This window comes from Bos mutus, chromosome 8 (genome assembly GCF_027580195.1).
Source record: "Bos mutus isolate GX-2022 chromosome 8, NWIPB_WYAK_1.1, whole genome shotgun sequence".
Classification (NCBI taxonomy): domain Eukaryota; kingdom Metazoa; phylum Chordata; class Mammalia; order Artiodactyla; family Bovidae; genus Bos; species Bos mutus.
Genome location: NC_091624.1, coordinates 100,091,349 through 100,109,817, shown reverse-complemented (window position 1 = coordinate 100,109,817; position 18,469 = coordinate 100,091,349). Strand labels below are relative to the sequence as shown.

At 47.1% G+C, this 18,469-nt stretch overlaps 1 protein-coding gene across 2 annotated transcripts in view; it reads right to left on the bottom strand.

Moving 5' to 3' along the window:
- ACO1 (aconitase 1) overlaps positions 1-8,448 on the bottom strand; it is a 64,910-nt gene extending 56,462 nt beyond the window's left edge. Inside the window, exon 1 of one of the 2 annotated variants that reach the window (XM_070375985.1) lies at positions 8,305-8,448. Coding sequence is in view for 1 of the 2 variants with exons in the window: in XM_070375984.1 (XP_070232085.1) it covers positions 7,842-7,849 (8 nt within the window). In the remaining variant the exon portion in view is untranslated. Of the gene's footprint in view, positions 1-7,841; positions 7,864-8,304 lie in introns of those variants that run through there. The other variant, XM_070375984.1, reaches the window with a different exon arrangement.
- Positions 8,449-18,469: the final 10,021 nt, after the last annotated feature.

Below are 18,469 nucleotides of genomic sequence, written 5' to 3'. Positions count from 1 at the left end.
CACACTTCCACTATAGTGGGCATGGGTTCAATCCTTGGTCAGGGAACTAAGATCCCACATGTCTCACGATGCTGCCAAAAACAAACAGACAAAAGAAGCATCTAAGGAGAGCACCTGATCCAGTATGGGACGGGGTCAGGAAGGCCTCTGGGGACAGGTGACACCATGCAGGAGACTTGGGGAACTACACTGAGGGAGGGAGTCAGGGAAAAAATGTTCTGGGCAGAGAAGACAGCACATGTGAAGGTATGGAAGTGAGACCCTATGGATGTCACAGAGCTGTTCCACGAGTCTGAAGGAAATGTTCATGATGGCGGGGCTCAGAGGAGAGGGGAGGGGTGGGGCCCGTATCACGAGGGACCTCAAAGAAAGGCACAGAAAAACTTGAAGGCAGGCACGTTAAAAGGGTCTTAGCTGAAATCTTCAAGACCTGATTGGATATTATACATTACTCTGGTAGAGGTGGCTTCCCAGGTGGCGCTCATGATAAAGAACCCACCTTCCAATGCAGGAGACATAAAGAGATGCGGGTTGGATCCCTGGGTAGGGGAAATCCCCTGGAGGAGGGTATGGCAACCCACTCCAGTATTCTCGCCTGGAAAACCCCATGGACAGAGGAGCCCGGTGGGCTACAGTCCATAGGTTGCAGAGTAGGACACGACTGAAGCGACTTAGCACGCACACACGCTGGGTGAGGTAGGAGCTGACTTGGGGGAAGGATGCTAGATTGGCGTCAGGGAGGCAGGTTATGGTGCTGTTGCAGTCATCAAGTCAGAAGTGGAGGGCAGGGCAACAGATCCCAGGGACAGCTAAGAAAGGAGAACGGGCTGAGGGTGGGGGAGGAAGAGAGAGATCTAGCATGGCTCCGTGTGCCCCATCTGGGCAAACTGGCAGAGCTAATGACCGTGATACACCTGGGTACTGGTTTCAGACGGTGAGTTTGCCTTGAAGAGGAACGGCAGGCAGCAGCATACATGGGCCTGGAGCTCAGGAGGTCTGGGCTAAGAGAAGTGTGGCAGGCACCCTGCTCTGAGTGCTACATCACTCTATAGCACTGCAGCCAGCTGACGTGAGCCGAGCCCCGGTGGAGTGCCCGACACTTCATCCACAGCGTCTAATATAGTCCCTCAACAACTGTGACGTAGGGATCACCACCCAACTGTACAGATGAGAAGACTGAGGATCACAGACGATAAGTATTGATAACTTGTCAACACCCCATGGCTGGAAGGTGGCAAGTTTGTGTTTTGTTTTAGTTGCTCAGTTGTGTCTGACTCTGCAACCCCAGAGTCTATAGCCTGCCAGGTGCCTCTGTCCATGGGATTTTCCAGGCAAGAATACTGGAGTGGGTTGCCCTTCCCTTCTCCAGAGGATCTTCCCAACCCAGGGATCAAACTCGTGTCCCCTGCATTGGCAGGCAGGCTCTTTACCACTGAGCCACCAATGGCCAACTCCCTTGCCCTACGCATTTCCAAACAAGCAGAGAATCTTATAGTTATTCCTCATCCAAAAACCTACATTACCAAATAGATTAAAAAAGTTAAATCTCACTTTAAAACAATCTTCCAACTCTAAAGTACATATGTGAGGACTAGATAATTTGGATATTTTGAGGTAGTCGTGTCTGACTTTGTGACCCCATGGACTGTAGCCCACCAGGCTCCTCTGTCCATGGGATTCTCCAAGCAAGAATACTGGAGTGGGTTGCCATTCCCTTCTCCAGGGCATCTTCCTGACTCAAGTATCAAACCATGGTCTCTTGCATTGCAGGCAGATTCCTTACCATCTGAGCTACAAGGGAAGCCAATAGAGTAGTGAGGACTAGATAGTTTTCCTCTAATTGCCCCTAAAATACTGTTGATTTCAGTATAAATTTGTATAGATGTACATTTCAGTATAGATGATTACATACAGTAATCATACATATAGATTAAATTACATATAGTATATGTAATTTCAGTATAGATGATTACATACAGTAATCATACCTATAGATTAAATTACATATAGTATATGTAATTTCAGTATACATGGGTTCTGAAGTATGGGTTGATGTCAAAAATCCATTATCAGGCATCACCAGCCTTAAAATGTAACTGATTCCTTATCTGAGTAGATAAGGTTTTATGAAACATAACAATTCTTATTGTTTTGGCTCTGCCACAAGGCTTGTGAGATCTTAATTCCCTGACCGGGGATAGGATCTGTGCTTCTTGCAGTGGAAGCTCAGAGTCCTAACCACTGGACTGCTGGGGAAGTCCCAGCATAACATAGCAAGTGCTGGTCTTGATGCCACCACTATTACAGAACTGTCCTGAGTATGTCTGTGTAGTTATCACATGTAACCAACTGTCCACAATGATTCGTTCACATCTCTTCACAACCCAAAGTTCAAACCTGGTAAGTCTGCAGGAGAACTCTTTCTTAGGCCGACACGCCTCCTTCATGAGCCAAGCCACAATGTGTACTTTGCTTTGTAAGTCTACAGTCGTGATCATGAAAGGATGATGAGGTTCAAGAATAATGAAATGCTCCATCTGTGTCAGTTTGAGCAACAGCCCAGGCAATTCACACAGTTCAAAGTTGGGTTTCCCCAAAGTTTTGAAGTCACAAAAACAGAATGAGAGAGAACCCCACTAGCACTCATACAGAGCAGCCTTGCCAATTCATCAGAAAGCAGATCAACTTGTGCAACAAAGACTAAAGCCAAACCCAAGGCATTTGGAAAGTGATTGGTTCAGAGAGTGTGCTATCACTTTGGTAGTTTTATGCATCAAGATATACACACTGACTTCAAGAATCTGGTCTGGCTCCCAAATCCATGTCATGTTTAGATAGTTTCCTGGCTTTGCACGTTCCCCATAGCCAATCCCAGAGAAGGGGGCGACAGAGGGTGAGATGGTTGGATGGCATCACTGACTCAATGGACTTGAGTTTGAGCAAGCTCTGGGAGACAGCGAAGGACAGGGAAGCCAGGCATGCCGCAGTTCATGGGGTCAAAAAGAGTCAGACACGACTTAGCAACTAAACATCCTGACTTCCACAACCTGGTCTGGCTCCCCAGTACACGTCCTGTTTAGACAGTTTGTCTTTGCATGTTCCCAACATTCAATCCCAAAGCCTTTGGTTTCTAATCTGCTCTTAAAATCAGACTCTGCCACTTTCTGCCATAGACAAGATTAACTCTAGCTGTCTAAACCTCAGTTTACTTTTTGCAGATTTAAGGTAACATTACCTGGCTGCACTGCTCTGCCCAGCTCACAAGGGCCACTGTGATTATTAAGGGAGGAACTAGATGAAAAGATGATGAATACTGGAAATGACTCTACACCCAGGAGCTACCAGTATTCATGACATTGACTGATATCAACTTACTTCATGGGGCGTGTGGACCCTACATGTAGTCTGTTTCTTTTACTGAAGATTTAAGCCTACATCTTACAACACGATAGATATTCTAAAAGAGAGTCACTCTTTCCTTTTGAGGAAAAAAAGCACTCCAGAATCAGAGAGGTCTTCCAGATACATGTGAAAAAATGACAACAGATCAGAAAGATAATTTCCTCAAAAAAAGCTGGCTTTTTTATGTCGGCTCAAATTGGAGATTCTTTTTGTTGCAGTTCTTTTAAAAATTATGCGGATAAATAATTTTATGTGCATAAAATTATTATGTGGATAAAACATAAAAATGTAGATAAAACGTTTGTGGTCCTAGACAATATGGGAAAAATTTCCCTAGAAATGATGCATTTCTCTTGTAATCAAAAATGTTCTCCAGTGAACTTGAGTTAAAGTAATTTAGCATCTATTTCTTGAGCATCTTCTTTGCACAAAGCATTGCTTCCCTGGTAGCTCAGTTGGTAAAGAATCCACCTGCAATGCAGGAGACCCCGGTTCTATTTCTGGGTCAGGAAGATCCCCCAGAGAAGGGATAGGCTACCCACTCCAGTATTCTTGCCTGGAGAATCCCCATAGACAAAGGAGCCTGGCAGGCTACAGTCCACGGGGTCACAAACAGTCAGACACGACCGAGCAACTAAGCAACTAAGCACAAGCAGCATAGGAGAAAGGGAGAAAGGAAAACCTTGCTTTACTTGAATATGACAAAGATGATGATCTGACTAAGGAGACTGAAATAAGCTTGCCGTTTGCAAAGGGTCGTAAGAGAGGCCAGAGGAAAGAGACAGCTATGACTAGGGGAGTTGAGAAAGCCTTAAGAGAGCAGAACTGGGAGACAGGAAGAAGAAAGGCCAAGAGGCAAGCAAATGCAGAGGCAGAGAAGTGGGACCACATAGCAAGTGTGTGAAGTCCACTCCAGGGGTTCAGTCATGCTGACTGCAGGGCACAAGACTTTAAGATTTTGCTACAGCAGTCAGTACATGCTTGATACTAAAAAGACACAACAAAAATATTCCTTTCATTAGTTTATACAGTTGAACATAAAGATGTTAACTCTTAGAAGAGGGGAAAAGAGTGAGTTCCAGGAAAAGTCTAGGTGAAATAAGATTGGCCAAGTGCTAATGTTCATAACTGTTGAAGCTGGGGATTTATACTCTCCATTTCTTTGTATGTCTGAAGTTTTAGCCATTAAAAATGGCTAAAAAAAATTAATGAAGGCCAGTGAGTCTGGGAAGATGGTCAGCTGATGGCTTCTCGGGTGATGGTGCAAATCCAGTAAGAACTATCTAACCTCTGGGTCACTTGGAAGGAGCGGGCAGGGCTGAGATTGGAGCTGATCTTACAGGGGGAAGTAGACACCGCACAATGTGACTGAGGGCTGTTTTTATTTCCCCCTGAGTTGCTTTCCACACACTTCTTTCTCCACTTCCCACTGGGAGGAAGGGAGTAGCAAGGGTCTGCTACTAGCCAGGTTGCATGGTCCATCTAAGAAAAACGAAGGCAATTATGTTGTCCTCCTTATATAAGTAACTGTAGGGGTTATTTCTGGTCATATCAAGTTTAATACTTGTTTAGTGGTTGCTAGCAACTATTAATCGGAGAAGGCAATGGCATCCCACTCCAGTGTTCTTGCCTGGAGAATCCCAGGGACTGGGGAGGTCTATGGGGTTGCACAGAGTTGGACATGACTGAAGCGACTTAGCAGCAGCAGCAGCAGCAACTATTAATCGGAGAAGGCAATGGCAACACACTCCAGTGTTCTTGCCTGGAGAATCCCAGGGACTGGGGAGCCTGGTTGGCTGCCGTCTATGGGGTCGCACAGAGTCGGACACAACTGAAGCAACTTAAGCAGCAGCAGCAGCAGCACCAACTATTAATAAGCAAAGTGAAGATAAATAAAAATCTACTGTACTCCACCACCAAGAGAAAGCTACTTGGCATGTGGGCATATCCTTTGCCCCAGTTGGTACATGGGCACATCAGAACGTACACGAACATGCTTTCTCTTCTCATAACTGTAGGATCAAGGAGAAACAGTCTTGGGTATTACATTTTTCAGTTTTAAAACTGTACTTCATGACATTTCATGAAATAGCATTTTACAACAGCAGTTTAAGGGGGGTATGATGATCCACTGAAGAACAGTCTGATCTGGTGGCTTCTAACCTTACACCAAACTATACTGTTCAAGAATGTTTTGATCTCAGAGGGCTCTCTCTTAGTATCATTTTGACTTTATATATACTAGTATCACATATACTAGTTTGGAAATGTGATGTAATAAAGTAATTTGTTTTCTTGGGAGAGAGGGAGTAGTGGTAACATTCTTATCAGAGAAATAATCCTATCTTCCTTGAAAAAGTGTATGTTGTTGGGATTTCAGTTTTTGTTTTCAGGTTGTAAAAGCAATACAGGAATGCTGCTAAACAGGCGGTCATATGGTATCACAACGAGTAACAAGGAGAAGGTTCCTGCCTTTTTTTCTGACTCCATTGCCCAGAACTGACTGTTAATGGTTTGGGATGTCTGTCTTCCAAACATTTATAAGGCCATGGTGTGTATATGTGTGTCCAGTTGCTAAGTCGTGTCTGATTCTTTGCAACCCCGTGGACTGTACCCTGCCAGGCTCCTCTGTCCGTGGGATTTTCCAGGCAAGAATACTGGCGTGGGTTGCCATTTCCTTCTCCAGGGGATCTTCCCGACCCAGCGATCGAACCCCATCTCCTATATTGGCAGGCAGATTCTTTACCGCTGAGCCACAATGGTGCTCTTATAAGGCTATATATGTACCTAATTTCTATCTGGAATTTGTGCTGACAGAGCAAGAAGCCAAGGAAGAAATCCAGTGAGGGGCCCCCACCTACCACACAGCAGCCTGCAGGACACTGGGGTCTGGCAGAGGCTGAGGAAGGGCCACCCACAGGGACAAACACCCCCCCGCCCCCAAAAGTGGAAAGGGAAAGAGCACCAAGACTGGGAAATCATTTTCCAATAAACGCAAGGTTGCACAACCACACACAGAAGTGATCATGGAGGAAAGGGAGGCAACAACATGCCTCCCTGTTCTCTTTGAAATCACTTCTGACCCACTTGGAAGCTCTTGAACAAACTCCTCCACACTTGGCACCGGCTCCCTATGGGCATGTCTCTGAACCCATGGGTCCTGTGTGCCATATCCCCGCTACAATCTGAAGGCATACACAGGCCACCTCTGCAGGCACAGAAATAACCCAAGGCATCTGAGAGCCTTGCCAGTTTTCAGGAGGCGTGCAGGGCTCATTATCTTCTATGTGGGGACACAGTACTTGGGTTTCCAGAGTGAGGTCAGCTTGGTTGCAGCTACCAGAGGTTAACCATCCTTCCTTGGGGTGATGCGTGTTCCCATTCAGAGGAAGGATCACAAACAAGAAGCGGGATCAATGACTTGAGCCCCTGACTCATTTCCTACTCCAGTGGTTCTCAACGTGTGGTGCAGGGGACTCTAGGGATTCGCAAAGTCAAAACCACTTTCTTAATACCAAGATGCTATTTGACTGCTTTTACCCACACACGTTCAGGAGTACACAGTGGAGTTTTCCAGAGGCGATATGACATGTGATACTGCAACAGACAGTGCAGAAGCAAGATATAAGAACCCTAGCTGCTACTTATTAAAACTGATATGAAAAAGATTTGCAAAAATATAATACAATGACATTCTTCTTCTATTTTGAAAGGTATGGTTATTTTCATAAACACATATCAACATATAATGCATGCATGTCTGTGTGCTCAGTCATAGCAGACGCTTTGCTACCCCCATGGACTGGAGCCCATCAGGCTCCTAAGTCCATGGGATTCTCCAGGCAAGGATACTGGAGTGGGTTGCCATTTTCATATCCAGGGGATATTCCCAACCCAGGGATTGAACCCACATCTCTTACGTCTCCTGCACTGGCAGGTGGATTCTTTACCACTATTTTTAAATGAGATACTAAATATATTGAAAATTCTGTTTTAGTTATATATGATAAATATTGAGACACATAACCCACATAAAAGCTCCTTAATATACTAATTTTTAAGAGTGTATAGGGGAGTTTGAGAACTGCTGAGAGGCTGTTTCCGACTCTCTGCCCCCATCCCCGCAACACACACACACAGACACACACACACACACACACACACTCACTCACTCACTCTCTCTCTCTCACTCCTCCCTGAGTCTGTGAATCTTTAGGATGGACTCTGTCCCCACTGCTGAGAGACTGTTTCCGACTCTCTGCCCCCATCTCCGCAACACACACAGACACACACATTCACTCCTCCCTGGGTCTGTGAATCTTTAGGATGGACTCTCCCCACCCCTTCCACCGAGGGTCTCTTTCCCCCCTCACTCCATTTCCTTACCACCTGGTGTGGACTCCCCGATCTGTCGGAACCCCAGCAGGAAATGTCCCTACCTCGCCATCCCCAGATCGACGAGAACTCCCCGGCGAGGGCCGCACACCCTCCTTGGGGGTAAGACTCCCCGGTTCAGTGTGCCGGGACAAGTGGCAGCGTGGATTCTCCTGGCGGCCCCCTCAGCCTCGCCGACTCCCGGGTGAGGCCCGCACAAGCTCGGCGCGGACTCTCCCGGCGGCCGGCACAGCCCGGGCGAAGGAGGCCGAGGAGAGCCATTTCCAGTCCCGCCCCCGTCCTCGGCGCGGCACTGGCTGGGAACAGGGCGGAGGGGTCAGTCCCCAGGAACTAGTCCCGATTCTCCCGGCTGCCTTCCCGCTCCCCCAGATCTCCCCTGGGCGGCCCGGCGCGCTGCAGCCCGGCTCGGGGAGGCGGCTCGGGGTTCCGCCGACCCGGATTCCCCTGCCGGGGCAGGGCGGCCGGCGCTCGGGCCCGGGGACCCGGGTTGGGCCGCGTCGTACTCACCGCGGAGTGCACGGAGGACTCCGACTGGCGCGGGGAACCAGGCTGGGGGCGCTCTCTGCGGCTGAGTCCAGCTGCTGGCGCCGCTCCGCCCCCTGTCGCCGCGGGGCCGCCAGCCGAGGGGCGGGGCCGGGCCGGGGCCTGAGGGAGGGGCGGGGGCGGGGCCGGGGCCGGGCCCGGGGCGGGGCCTGCAGGCGGGGCGGGGCCTGCGGGCGGGGAGACCTCGCTGGGAGGGAGCCGGGTAGCTGGGGGTCAGCGGCCGGAAGGCGCCTCGGGGACGGGCTCCTCCCATGCTGGCCCAGGCCGGGCACGCTCACTCTTGGGCGTGGAGTGTGACTGCCCAGCTCGCAGGGAGGGAGCTGAAGGCGCATGTTAGAGATGCAGCTTTTAAAAATGATTTGACCATCAGTGGAGGCTTCCCTGTCCGACACCCCGGTACGTGGTCACCTCCCCCTCTCCCCTTTGCCCCCAATCCGCCCCCACCTTAGCGCCTGGCAGAGAGAGCCGAGTGACTGCCAGGACTTCAGAGTTTCCATGGTTATGGAGTGCAAAGTTTCAGTGTTTAATTTTTTTTTTTTGTCTAACAACACTTCCTAATGCAGGCTGTTCACCTGTCAGAAGTCAGAGAAATGACTGAGTTGACTCAGCAGGCCTTGGTCACTGCACCTAGTTTCTATAGGTTGGTTGGAGTCGCGCCTGCTCAGGCAAATTTGACTTATTAGATCTTTCTAGAGAAAAGGTGAGGTTTTTGCCCAACTTATATGAAGAGTTATTGTACTTTTCCATCTTGAGTATATGGATATACGGCTTATAGAAGGAATAAGTAGTGACTATCCCCATAGGGGCCAACCTGTGTAACGTAGCATTTTCAGCTTCCCAGGTGAGGCTAGTGATAAGGAACCTGCCTGCCATTGCAGGAGACATAAGAAAAACAGGTTCATAACCCTGGGTCGGGAAGATCCCCTGGAGAAGGAGGAAATGACAACCCACTCCAGTATTCTTGCCTGGAGAATCCCATGGACAGAGGAGCCTGGTGGGCTACAGTCCATGGGATTGCAAAGAGTCCGACACTGCTGAGCAACTAACACTGCTACTACTATATTCAAGTTTGAAGAAGGACATATTTATTGTGTAGTAAACATTGCTTCCCAGGTGGCTCAGTGGTAAAGAATCCACCTGCCAATGCAGATGGAGGCGTGGGTTGAATGCCTGGGTCAAGAATATCCCCTGGAGGAGGAAATGCCAAACTATTCCGGTATTCTTGGCTGGAGAATCCCTATGGACAAAGCAGCCTGGTGGTCGCAAAGAATTGGACATGACTGAGTAACTGAGCACACACACATAACAAGCATTATATTTTTACTATATGGGAGAAGACTTTCTTCCTACCCACTTTCTAAACTGTTTCCATTCACATCCATTGAACAAACTTCCCTTGAGTGGACTGCGGTCCCCTTAGAGAGTATGTAGGGAAGGCTGAGGGGTAGGGAGAAAAGACATCCAGCTAAATTTTGATTCTTGACCAAGGCAGCCCTTCACAAAGCAAAATTTCTTAATGTTCAATGATAACATACATGTAATAGGAGGACTGGTCAATCGTTGACAGGAAATAATTAAATCAGAACTATAAAAGGAATTGAGATTTATTAGTAAACGCTCTGGCCAAAACTGTGAAGGAGACAGTTCTCACATCGCCCTACTCTTGTGCGCTTGGGCCTGTCGCCAGGAACGTGTGGATCGCAAAACCCAGTGACCTCTCTTCTGTTCTTGCCTTGCTGACTGCTCTGTGGTATTTGATACTGGTAATAGGTCTTTCCTTGAAATTTAACCTCCTTTTGGCTTTAGAGGCTTCTCCTCTCATGATTCACCTCTTCTTAATTTGGCCCCTCTTTCTTAGGCTCTTTCAGTACACCCTTTCTCTTCTCACTTTACATGTAACTCCACACACTGATGAAGTCTTCATCATCTATTTTCTCTCTACTCAGACTTCCAGCTAAAGTCTGCTCTGTCTCCATCATTGACCTTAACCTTCTTCAGATCTCCACACTCTTTGACAGCAGCTATTTGTGGAGCATTAGCACTTGAGTCAGAGAAGGCAATGGCACCCTACTCCAGTACTCTTGCCTGGAAAATGCCCTGGACGGAGGAGCCTGGTGGGCTGCAGTCCATGGGGTCACACAGAGTCGGACACGACTGAAGCAACTTAGCAGCAGCAGCAGCAGCAGCAGCACTTGAGTATTCCCAAGGCCCTTGCCATACTTCACATCTAAAGTGGCAGTTCAGTGTCTTCTCTTGCCATCTGTCTGTCCCCTCCCACTCATCCAGTTTCTTCCTCATCCTGAATCCCACATCCTGGATATTTTATCGTATATTGAGAAAGCTAAACATTTACGGGGGTTCAAACCACATCACTATACTCGTACAAAGTTCACCGGATATATATTTCTGTCATGATACAGAAGATTCTGCCAGTGGCCCAGAGGAGTGTGTAGACTTGAAGGGCCTTCAGAGAGGAAGCCATCCAGGTGTGGTCACTGCCCAGGCACTGTGGATCTGCTCCAGGGGCAAGTGGCAGAAGGGCCTTTAGTGAGGTAACAGCCTTACCTGACAGAAGCTTCTGCTACTGTAAAGGGAATCCTAAGGCTTTGTTTGGAGACCTGTTAAGCTGTGAGGAATGCCTCATTGTACTTCACAGTGACTTTAGTTACATGTGTAAACTGGACCATCCTAAAAACTAGACACCACCTTTGCATCTTGCTTTGTAGTTCATAATGCATTTTCATACATATTATCTAATAGAAAGGAAGTGGTATAAGAGAAAGGCAGTCTACGGATTTCCCTAGTGGTCCCGTGGTTAAGACTGTGTTTCCACCACAGGGAGCAAGGGTTCGAGTCCTCACTGGGAACTAAGATCCTGAATGCTGTGCGGGATTGCCGAAGAGAGAGAAAGGCATGTTCCTGCACTGCACTCTTAGGGAGACTGAGTGTGAGGGTCTCACCACCCTTTGAGTGCTACCAATGGCATTTCCCAGACTGTGTTAGAATCACCAGAGGAAACATTAAAAATACAGCCTCCTGCATCCCCACTTTGTAGAATTAGGTGAGGAGTGGGATCTGAGCTCAGAGTCAGAGCACTCTGTATACTGCAGGAGATCCTGCTCCAGCAGGTCCACAGATCGGCCCCAGGGAGCTGCTACCTGGAGACACATCCTCCATGAAGGTGGGACCACGTCACTATGCTCATCACCCCTAACAGGAAGCCTGGCACATAGATACTCAGTCTGCTTACTGCCCTCTGCTCTGTGCTCTACGTTGGCCTGCATATTCTTCCGTGTTCTCTAGCATAGCAGAGGGGGAGATATCTGTATGGCAATGAATGAAGTATAAGGTGGTCCCTCCTAAATTCCTGGGCTTCTCTGTGCTCAGATAGTAAAGAATCTGCCTGCGAAGCAGGAGACCCTGGGTTGATACCTGGGTCAGGAAGATCCCCTTGAGAAGGGAATGGCCACTTACTCTAGTATTCTTACCTGGAGAATTCCATGGGGTTACAAAGAGTTGGGCACAATGACTCAAGAATGCCTAAGTTCATCACTGAACGTGTGTCTTCCTCATACCAGAGAAAGTTTGAAATAAATGTTTTCTGTTCCTGTTTTTTAAAAAATGCTACATTCATAACAGGAAAAGGCAGTTCTTGGGCTCATCTTGGCCCCCCACAAGGGCATTGCCATACCCTTCCACACCTGTCAATGTCTTAATTTTCGTGCTCTCTTTCTTACCACCTAAGTGCCCGAATCCTTGAGCTGCTTTGCTAGGGAACCAGGATTCCCTGGCCATCTGCTTGTCAGTTAAGCGCTGTTCCCCTAAATGAAGTTAATAATAAAAGCCAAATGTGATTAAATGTCCCATTGACTCCACAACAGCTCTTTGAGCTGGAGGCATTGTTATCATTTTGCAGCTGAGGAAACTGGGATTCAGAGTGACTGTATGATTCAGGTCACATAACTTATAAATGGTGATGTTAGGGTTTGACGAAAGGCTGGTCTTATTCTGGAGCTTGTGCTTGATACTCTGTGCAACCAAATATACTTGTTTGCTCGGAGAAGGCAATGGCACCCCACTCTAGTACTCTTGCCTGGAAAATCCCATGGGCGGAGGAGCCTGGTAGGCTGCAGTCCATGGGGTCGCGAAGAGTTGGACACGACTGAAGCGACTGAGCAGCAGCAGCAGCAACAGGACTTTGCTGGTGATCCAGTAGTTGAGAATCTGCCTGCCAGTGCAGGGGCTATGGGTTTGATCTCTGGTCTGGGAAGATCCCACGTGCTGCAGGACAGCTGGGCCCAGGCGCCTCAGCTACTGAAGTCCATGCTGTAGCGCCCATGCTGTGCAAAAGAGAAGCCACCGCAATGAGACACCCGTGCATTGTCACTAGAGAGTAACCTCTGCTCGCCACAATTAGAGAAAACCCTCACGCAGCAACGAAGACCCCGCACAGCCAATAAACGAATTTTAAAAGTATATAATCATTTACATGAAATCATTGGATACTCTGAGGTTATAAGTTACTAGTTCTTTACAGACAAGAAGAGGAGCTTAAATGTTCTAGGAGCGAACTTTGGTCTGTTCCTATATGGTCTAAAATTCCTTACTCATTTATTTTTAGGCCTGTGTCTCCCTGTTTGACAGTCCGGAGTTCCCTGCTACAGCTCTGTAATTTAGGTGCACACAGGTAAAGATGCTCTCTATCCTGGGGATGGAGGTGTTAGAAATCATATCACAGTCGTATTTCTGTTCTGAGTCCGCTGCTACTGACTTATTTAATATTTTTTTTCTGGATAATGATCTGTAATAAGTCTTTCATTGCTGAACATATTGTTATTGTTGTTCAGTTGCTCAGTTGTGTCTGATTCTTTGTGACCCCGTGGACTGCAGCACCCCAGGCTTCCCAGTCCTTCATTATCTCTCAGAGTTTGCTCAAACTCATTTCCATTGAGTCGGTGATGCCATCCAACCATCTCACCTTCTGTTGTCTCCTTCTCCTCCTGCCTTCAATCTCTTCTAGCATCAGGGTCTGTTCCAGTGAGTCAGTTCTTAGCATCAGGTGGCCAAAGTATTGGAGCTTCAGCTTCAGCATCAGTCCTTCCAATGAATATTCAGGACTGATTTCTTTTAGGATTTACTGGTTTGATCTCCTTGCAGTCCAAGGGATTCTGAAGAGTCTTCTCCAACACCACAGTTCAAAAGCATCAATGATTCGGTGCTCAGCCTTCTTTATGGTCCAACTCTCACATCCACACATGACTACTGGAACAATCATAGCTTTGACTATATGGATATTTGTCGGCAAAGTGATGCCTCTGCTTTCTAATATGCTGTCTAGGTTTGTCATAGCTTTTCTTCCAAGGAGCAGGCGTCTTTTAATTTCACGACTGAACATATACTTGGTATTTATGTTTTACCTACTTGTAAATGCTCATGAGGTCCAGAAGAGATTCTTGCATTCAGGGACTGTGGCAGGTAGAGAGGCAATCTCTGTTCTCTTCCCAGCAGTCCTGCAAAAGAATATAAAATCTGAGAGGAAATGGAAATTATAGCTCTAAGGACTTAAAAGGAAGAGGCTTGGAAAGGCAGTTTCCCAGTACAATATCGCCACCTGCCGGCTACAGTCTCTAAGTACACCCATTTTAAAAGGAGGAGTAGCAATGGCACCCCACTCCCAGTACTCTTGCCTGGAGGGTCCCATGGGCAGAGGAGCCTGGTAGGCTACAGTCCATGAGGTCGCGAAGAGTCGGACACGACTGAGCGACTTCACTTTTCACTTTCATGCACTGGAGAAGGAAATGGCAACCCACTCCAGCGTTCTTGCCTGGAAAATCCCAGGGACGGCGGAGCCTGGTGGGCTGCCGTCCATGGGGTCGCACAGAGTCAGACACGACTGAAGCGACTTAGCAGCAGCAGCAGCAGCAGCAGCAGCAGCAGCAATTGATGTGTTGCCAAGTGCTGGTTGAAGATGAATGCCTGGTCCTTACATAAAGGGCTTAGGCCTCTGCAACCTTATGTCCCCATTCCTGGGTGAGCTAGCTCAGATTTGACAACCAATAAGGAAAAAGTCAAGGGGTTCCCTAGTAGCTCGTCAGTACAGAATCTGTCTGTAATGAAGGAGATGTGGGTTTGATTCCTGGGTCAGGGAGATTCCTTGGAGGAGGAAATGGCTACCCGCTCCAGTATTCTTGCCTAGGAAATCCCATGGACAGAGAAGCCTGTTGGGCTACGGTCCGTGGGGGTCGCAAAAGAGTTGGATATGACTTAGCGATTTAATAACAACAAGGAGAAAGTCCAGTCTACTTGTTAAATGGAGATTGTATGGCCTGGCCCCAGCAGCATCTTAGTTTATTTGAAAAAATGGCAACTATTGCTGATAGCTTACGGTGACCGGTGCCGCTGGATTCGTGGTCTCTGAAGGAGAAGATTTAACTCCAGGACCAAAGACAGTCTCAGTCACTCAATGCTTCGTGTAGATTTTATTTAAAGTGAAAATGACAGAAAAAGCTTCTGACGTAGACATCAGAAGGGGGCTGGCAAGTACCTGCCTCACTAGTTTAAGCAGGGTCTTACGCCCTTCTCAGACTTCCCTGGTGGCTCAGACGGCAAAGCGTCTGTCTACAATGCGGAAGATCTGGGTTCGATCCCTGGGTCCGGAAGAACCGCTGGAGAAGGAAATGGTAATCCACTCCAGTACTCTTGCCTGGAAAATCCCATGGATGGAGGAGTGTGGTAGGCTACAAGTCCGTGGGGTCACAAAGAGTTGGACACGACTGAGCGATCCACCTCTCCCATAACATTCATCCAAAGCCCAGAAATTAAAAAAAAAAAAAAAAAAAGGCTTGTCCTTGAACAAGAGATATTGCTGCTTACAAGGCCTTCTTGTCTAAGGCAAAAGAATGCGAAAAAGAATGTTTACCTCCTCCTTAAAGGGCCTTAGGCTTGGACTCCTTATCAGCCTGCCTAAGTTAACTCTCTCATTGTTTTGGAGACACTTTATTCTCCATTATACCACCTGAAATAAATCCATCAGTTTATTGGGGCCCTTTGTTCACAGAGGCGCATCTTAATGCCTGGTTCACTGATGGTTTGGCTAAGTTGCATCCTGTTAGTGCCCACTGGCCTGCTTCCGATGGTCAGTGGCTGCTCAATATATGCCGTCTTGAAAACTGGTGTGGTTGTCCACTCAGTGGGCAGAACTCTAGGCCATTCTCATAACTCTGGCCAATACTCCTTTTGATGAAAGAAATTTTTTTTTTAAACTGGTCCTTGGGATTTTGCCAACCATTTAGCCGACTGGCCTACTCTCTGGCCCGCCACTTGGAGTACGCGTAGATTAAACAACTCTGGCATGTCTGGTGGGAACACTTTAGGCCCAAAATGCGTGAGGGTGGGGACAGTTCATGATATTGTTGTCCCGCAGATCCACCACTACCACTGAGTCAAATAACAGCTGCAGCTGACATTCTGTGGACGTGGCTGGCCCTGCATTCCTCTGCCCGATGACAGATGCTCGCTGTCATCAGTAGCAGCTCTCCACATGGACCCCCGTTTACGCAGGTACAGCCTTGTTACATCGTGACTGTTAGAAATTCACGTGCTTTTCTGATCCTTGAGAGGTCTTTGGTTATGCCGTGTATGGAAAAGGAGTCTACAACCCCTATAACACTGCCCATATGATGTAACCAGCACTAAAGCTGATCCAAATCAAGTTTATGGAGAAGGAAATGATAACCCACTCCAGCATTCTTGCCTGGAGAACCCCATGGACGAGGAGCCTGGTGGGCTACAGTACATAGGGTCGCAAGAGTCGGACATGACTTAGCGACTAAACCACCAAATCAAGTTTAATGAAAAACTTGATTGGAATTACCTGTGGCCATTTGGGTTATATGTTTGCATGTGGCTGGAAATGGCTCATAGGATATTTCTCCATTGAGATTTGATTTTTTTTTTTTTTTTGCTTACCTATTGCCTTCTGTAATTGTTGGCAATGACCCCAGAGATCTGAAGGTTAGTGTAAACTCCCATGGCTTGTAGTGGATATTAGACAGCCTTACACTAGGCTGCATCCTGACTGAAATAAAATCCCCTGGTCTCCCCAAGGACAGTTGCCTGGGTCCCGGATTTTATCTTGCCTTTGGAGCCCTATTGACAGAAGCCTTGATTAAATGCAGTATGAGAACATTTGAACTGATTTAGTTCTAGCTGCTGTTGGTTAGATTAATGAGAGTGGTCAACAGTGTGGCATACTTCTGTGATTTTTGCCAGAAGTCAAGACATGGAGGAACAACAGGTGGATTGTTGGGGAAGGCAATCTTCCATGGCCCCTGCACATTTTTGCTGGGTATGCCAAGGACACAAGGTCCTGACTGCTGTTTACACATGCCATTCCTTAGGGTGGTGTTTACAGAGAGCAGAGATTGTTAAAATTATGTAAAGTCAGGCATGTGCCTCAAAATTATTAGGTGAGGAGAGGAATTGAGTGAGACTATAGATGAAACAGTGTTGTCTAAGAATTTATGATCGTTGAGTCTGGATCATGGGTGCATGTGAGTTCAAAGTGCAGACTTTGCTATCACTATGCGTGCGTGCATGCCTGCGTGCAGTCTCTTTAGTCATGTCCACCTCTTTACGACCCTATGGACTGTAGCCTGCCAGGCTCCTCTGTGCATGGGATTCTCCAGGCAAGAGTACTGGTGTGGTCCCATGGGAGGTGGAACAGCCCAAGTTCCATGTCATTCTTGTGAATTTCCAAGCTCCTTGCTCCTCCTCTGCAGCACAAACCTACTGTATGTATTACATCCTTCTGGGGTCCTCCATGTCACTCACCATGGGACCCGAGGCAAGGACTTGATCCTCATGCCGCTTGCTGTGCCTTGAGTAACCAAGTTTTTCTATGACCCAGGAGTCTCCTGCCCCCTGCCAGTATTCATAAACTAGTAATAGTCTCTTATTAGCTTGGAAGTACGATATAATCCCAAACTCTCACAGGTATCTGTGTTTTGGGGGAGGGCAAAGGATGTTATGATGTTTGCTCGAAGTCACCAGGCACAAAGTTAGTTGTGTAACTTTGTTTTTACATTGAGGAAAAGAATTCAATTCATTAAACTTGTCCTGAAGCTGCACCAAACTGCAGAGCTTGAAATTTAGCACTTTTTAATTCAGCCACTTTTTAAGTTTTATTTAAAAACTTTAAAATAATGAAAGGTCTCAGCCATTTACAAAAGTAGAGAGACTAGAATTGTGAGCACCGATATAGATATCCCTCAGCTTCAGCAATTTTCAACTCATAGCTAATCTGATTACTTCTGTATCTGCCTCCCATCCTTGATAACTTGAAAGCGTATTTATGAAATCATATCACTTCATTTTTAATATATTTTAATTTAAAATGATTGACTGGAATTTGCTTTGTTTTGTAGTATCTATATTCTTTGAATTTCCAAGAACTATTTTGTGAACATAAGATATATAGGACCACTAATAATAACTAATGGAAAACCATCACAATTCTCCTCTCCCTGATCTCCGAAATATTTTACAGGAACCCAAACTGTACATAGTGGTAAATGTATGTTGCTGTTTAGTTGCTAAGTCGTGTCAGACCCTGTGACTCCATGGACTGTAGCTCACCAGGATCCTCTTTCTTTGGGATTTCCCAGGCAAGAATACTGGAGTGGGTTGCCGTTTTCTTCTCCAGGGGATCTTCCTGACCCAGGGATCGAACCCATGTTTTCTGCATTGGCAGGTGGATTCTTTACCACAGAGCCACCAGGGAAGCCCAGTAAATGTAGAGGCTTGAGTTTTTTGGTTATTTTAAACATATGAAAAAGGATATATAACTTTATAATGAACTTCCATGTGCCTGTAAACAAAGAGAACACCTTGAACAAAGAGTGTCACCTTGACGCTGCTGCTGCTGCTAAGTCGCTTCAGTCGTGTCTGACTCTGTGCGACCCCATAGACGGCAGCCCACCAGGCTCTCCCCGTCCCTGGGATTCTCCAGGCAATAACACTGGCGTGGGTTGCCATTTCCTTCTCCAATGCATGAAAGTGAAAAGTGAAAGTGAAGTCGCTCAGTCGTGTCCGAATCTTCGAGACCCCGTGGACTGTAGCAAAGGGTTAA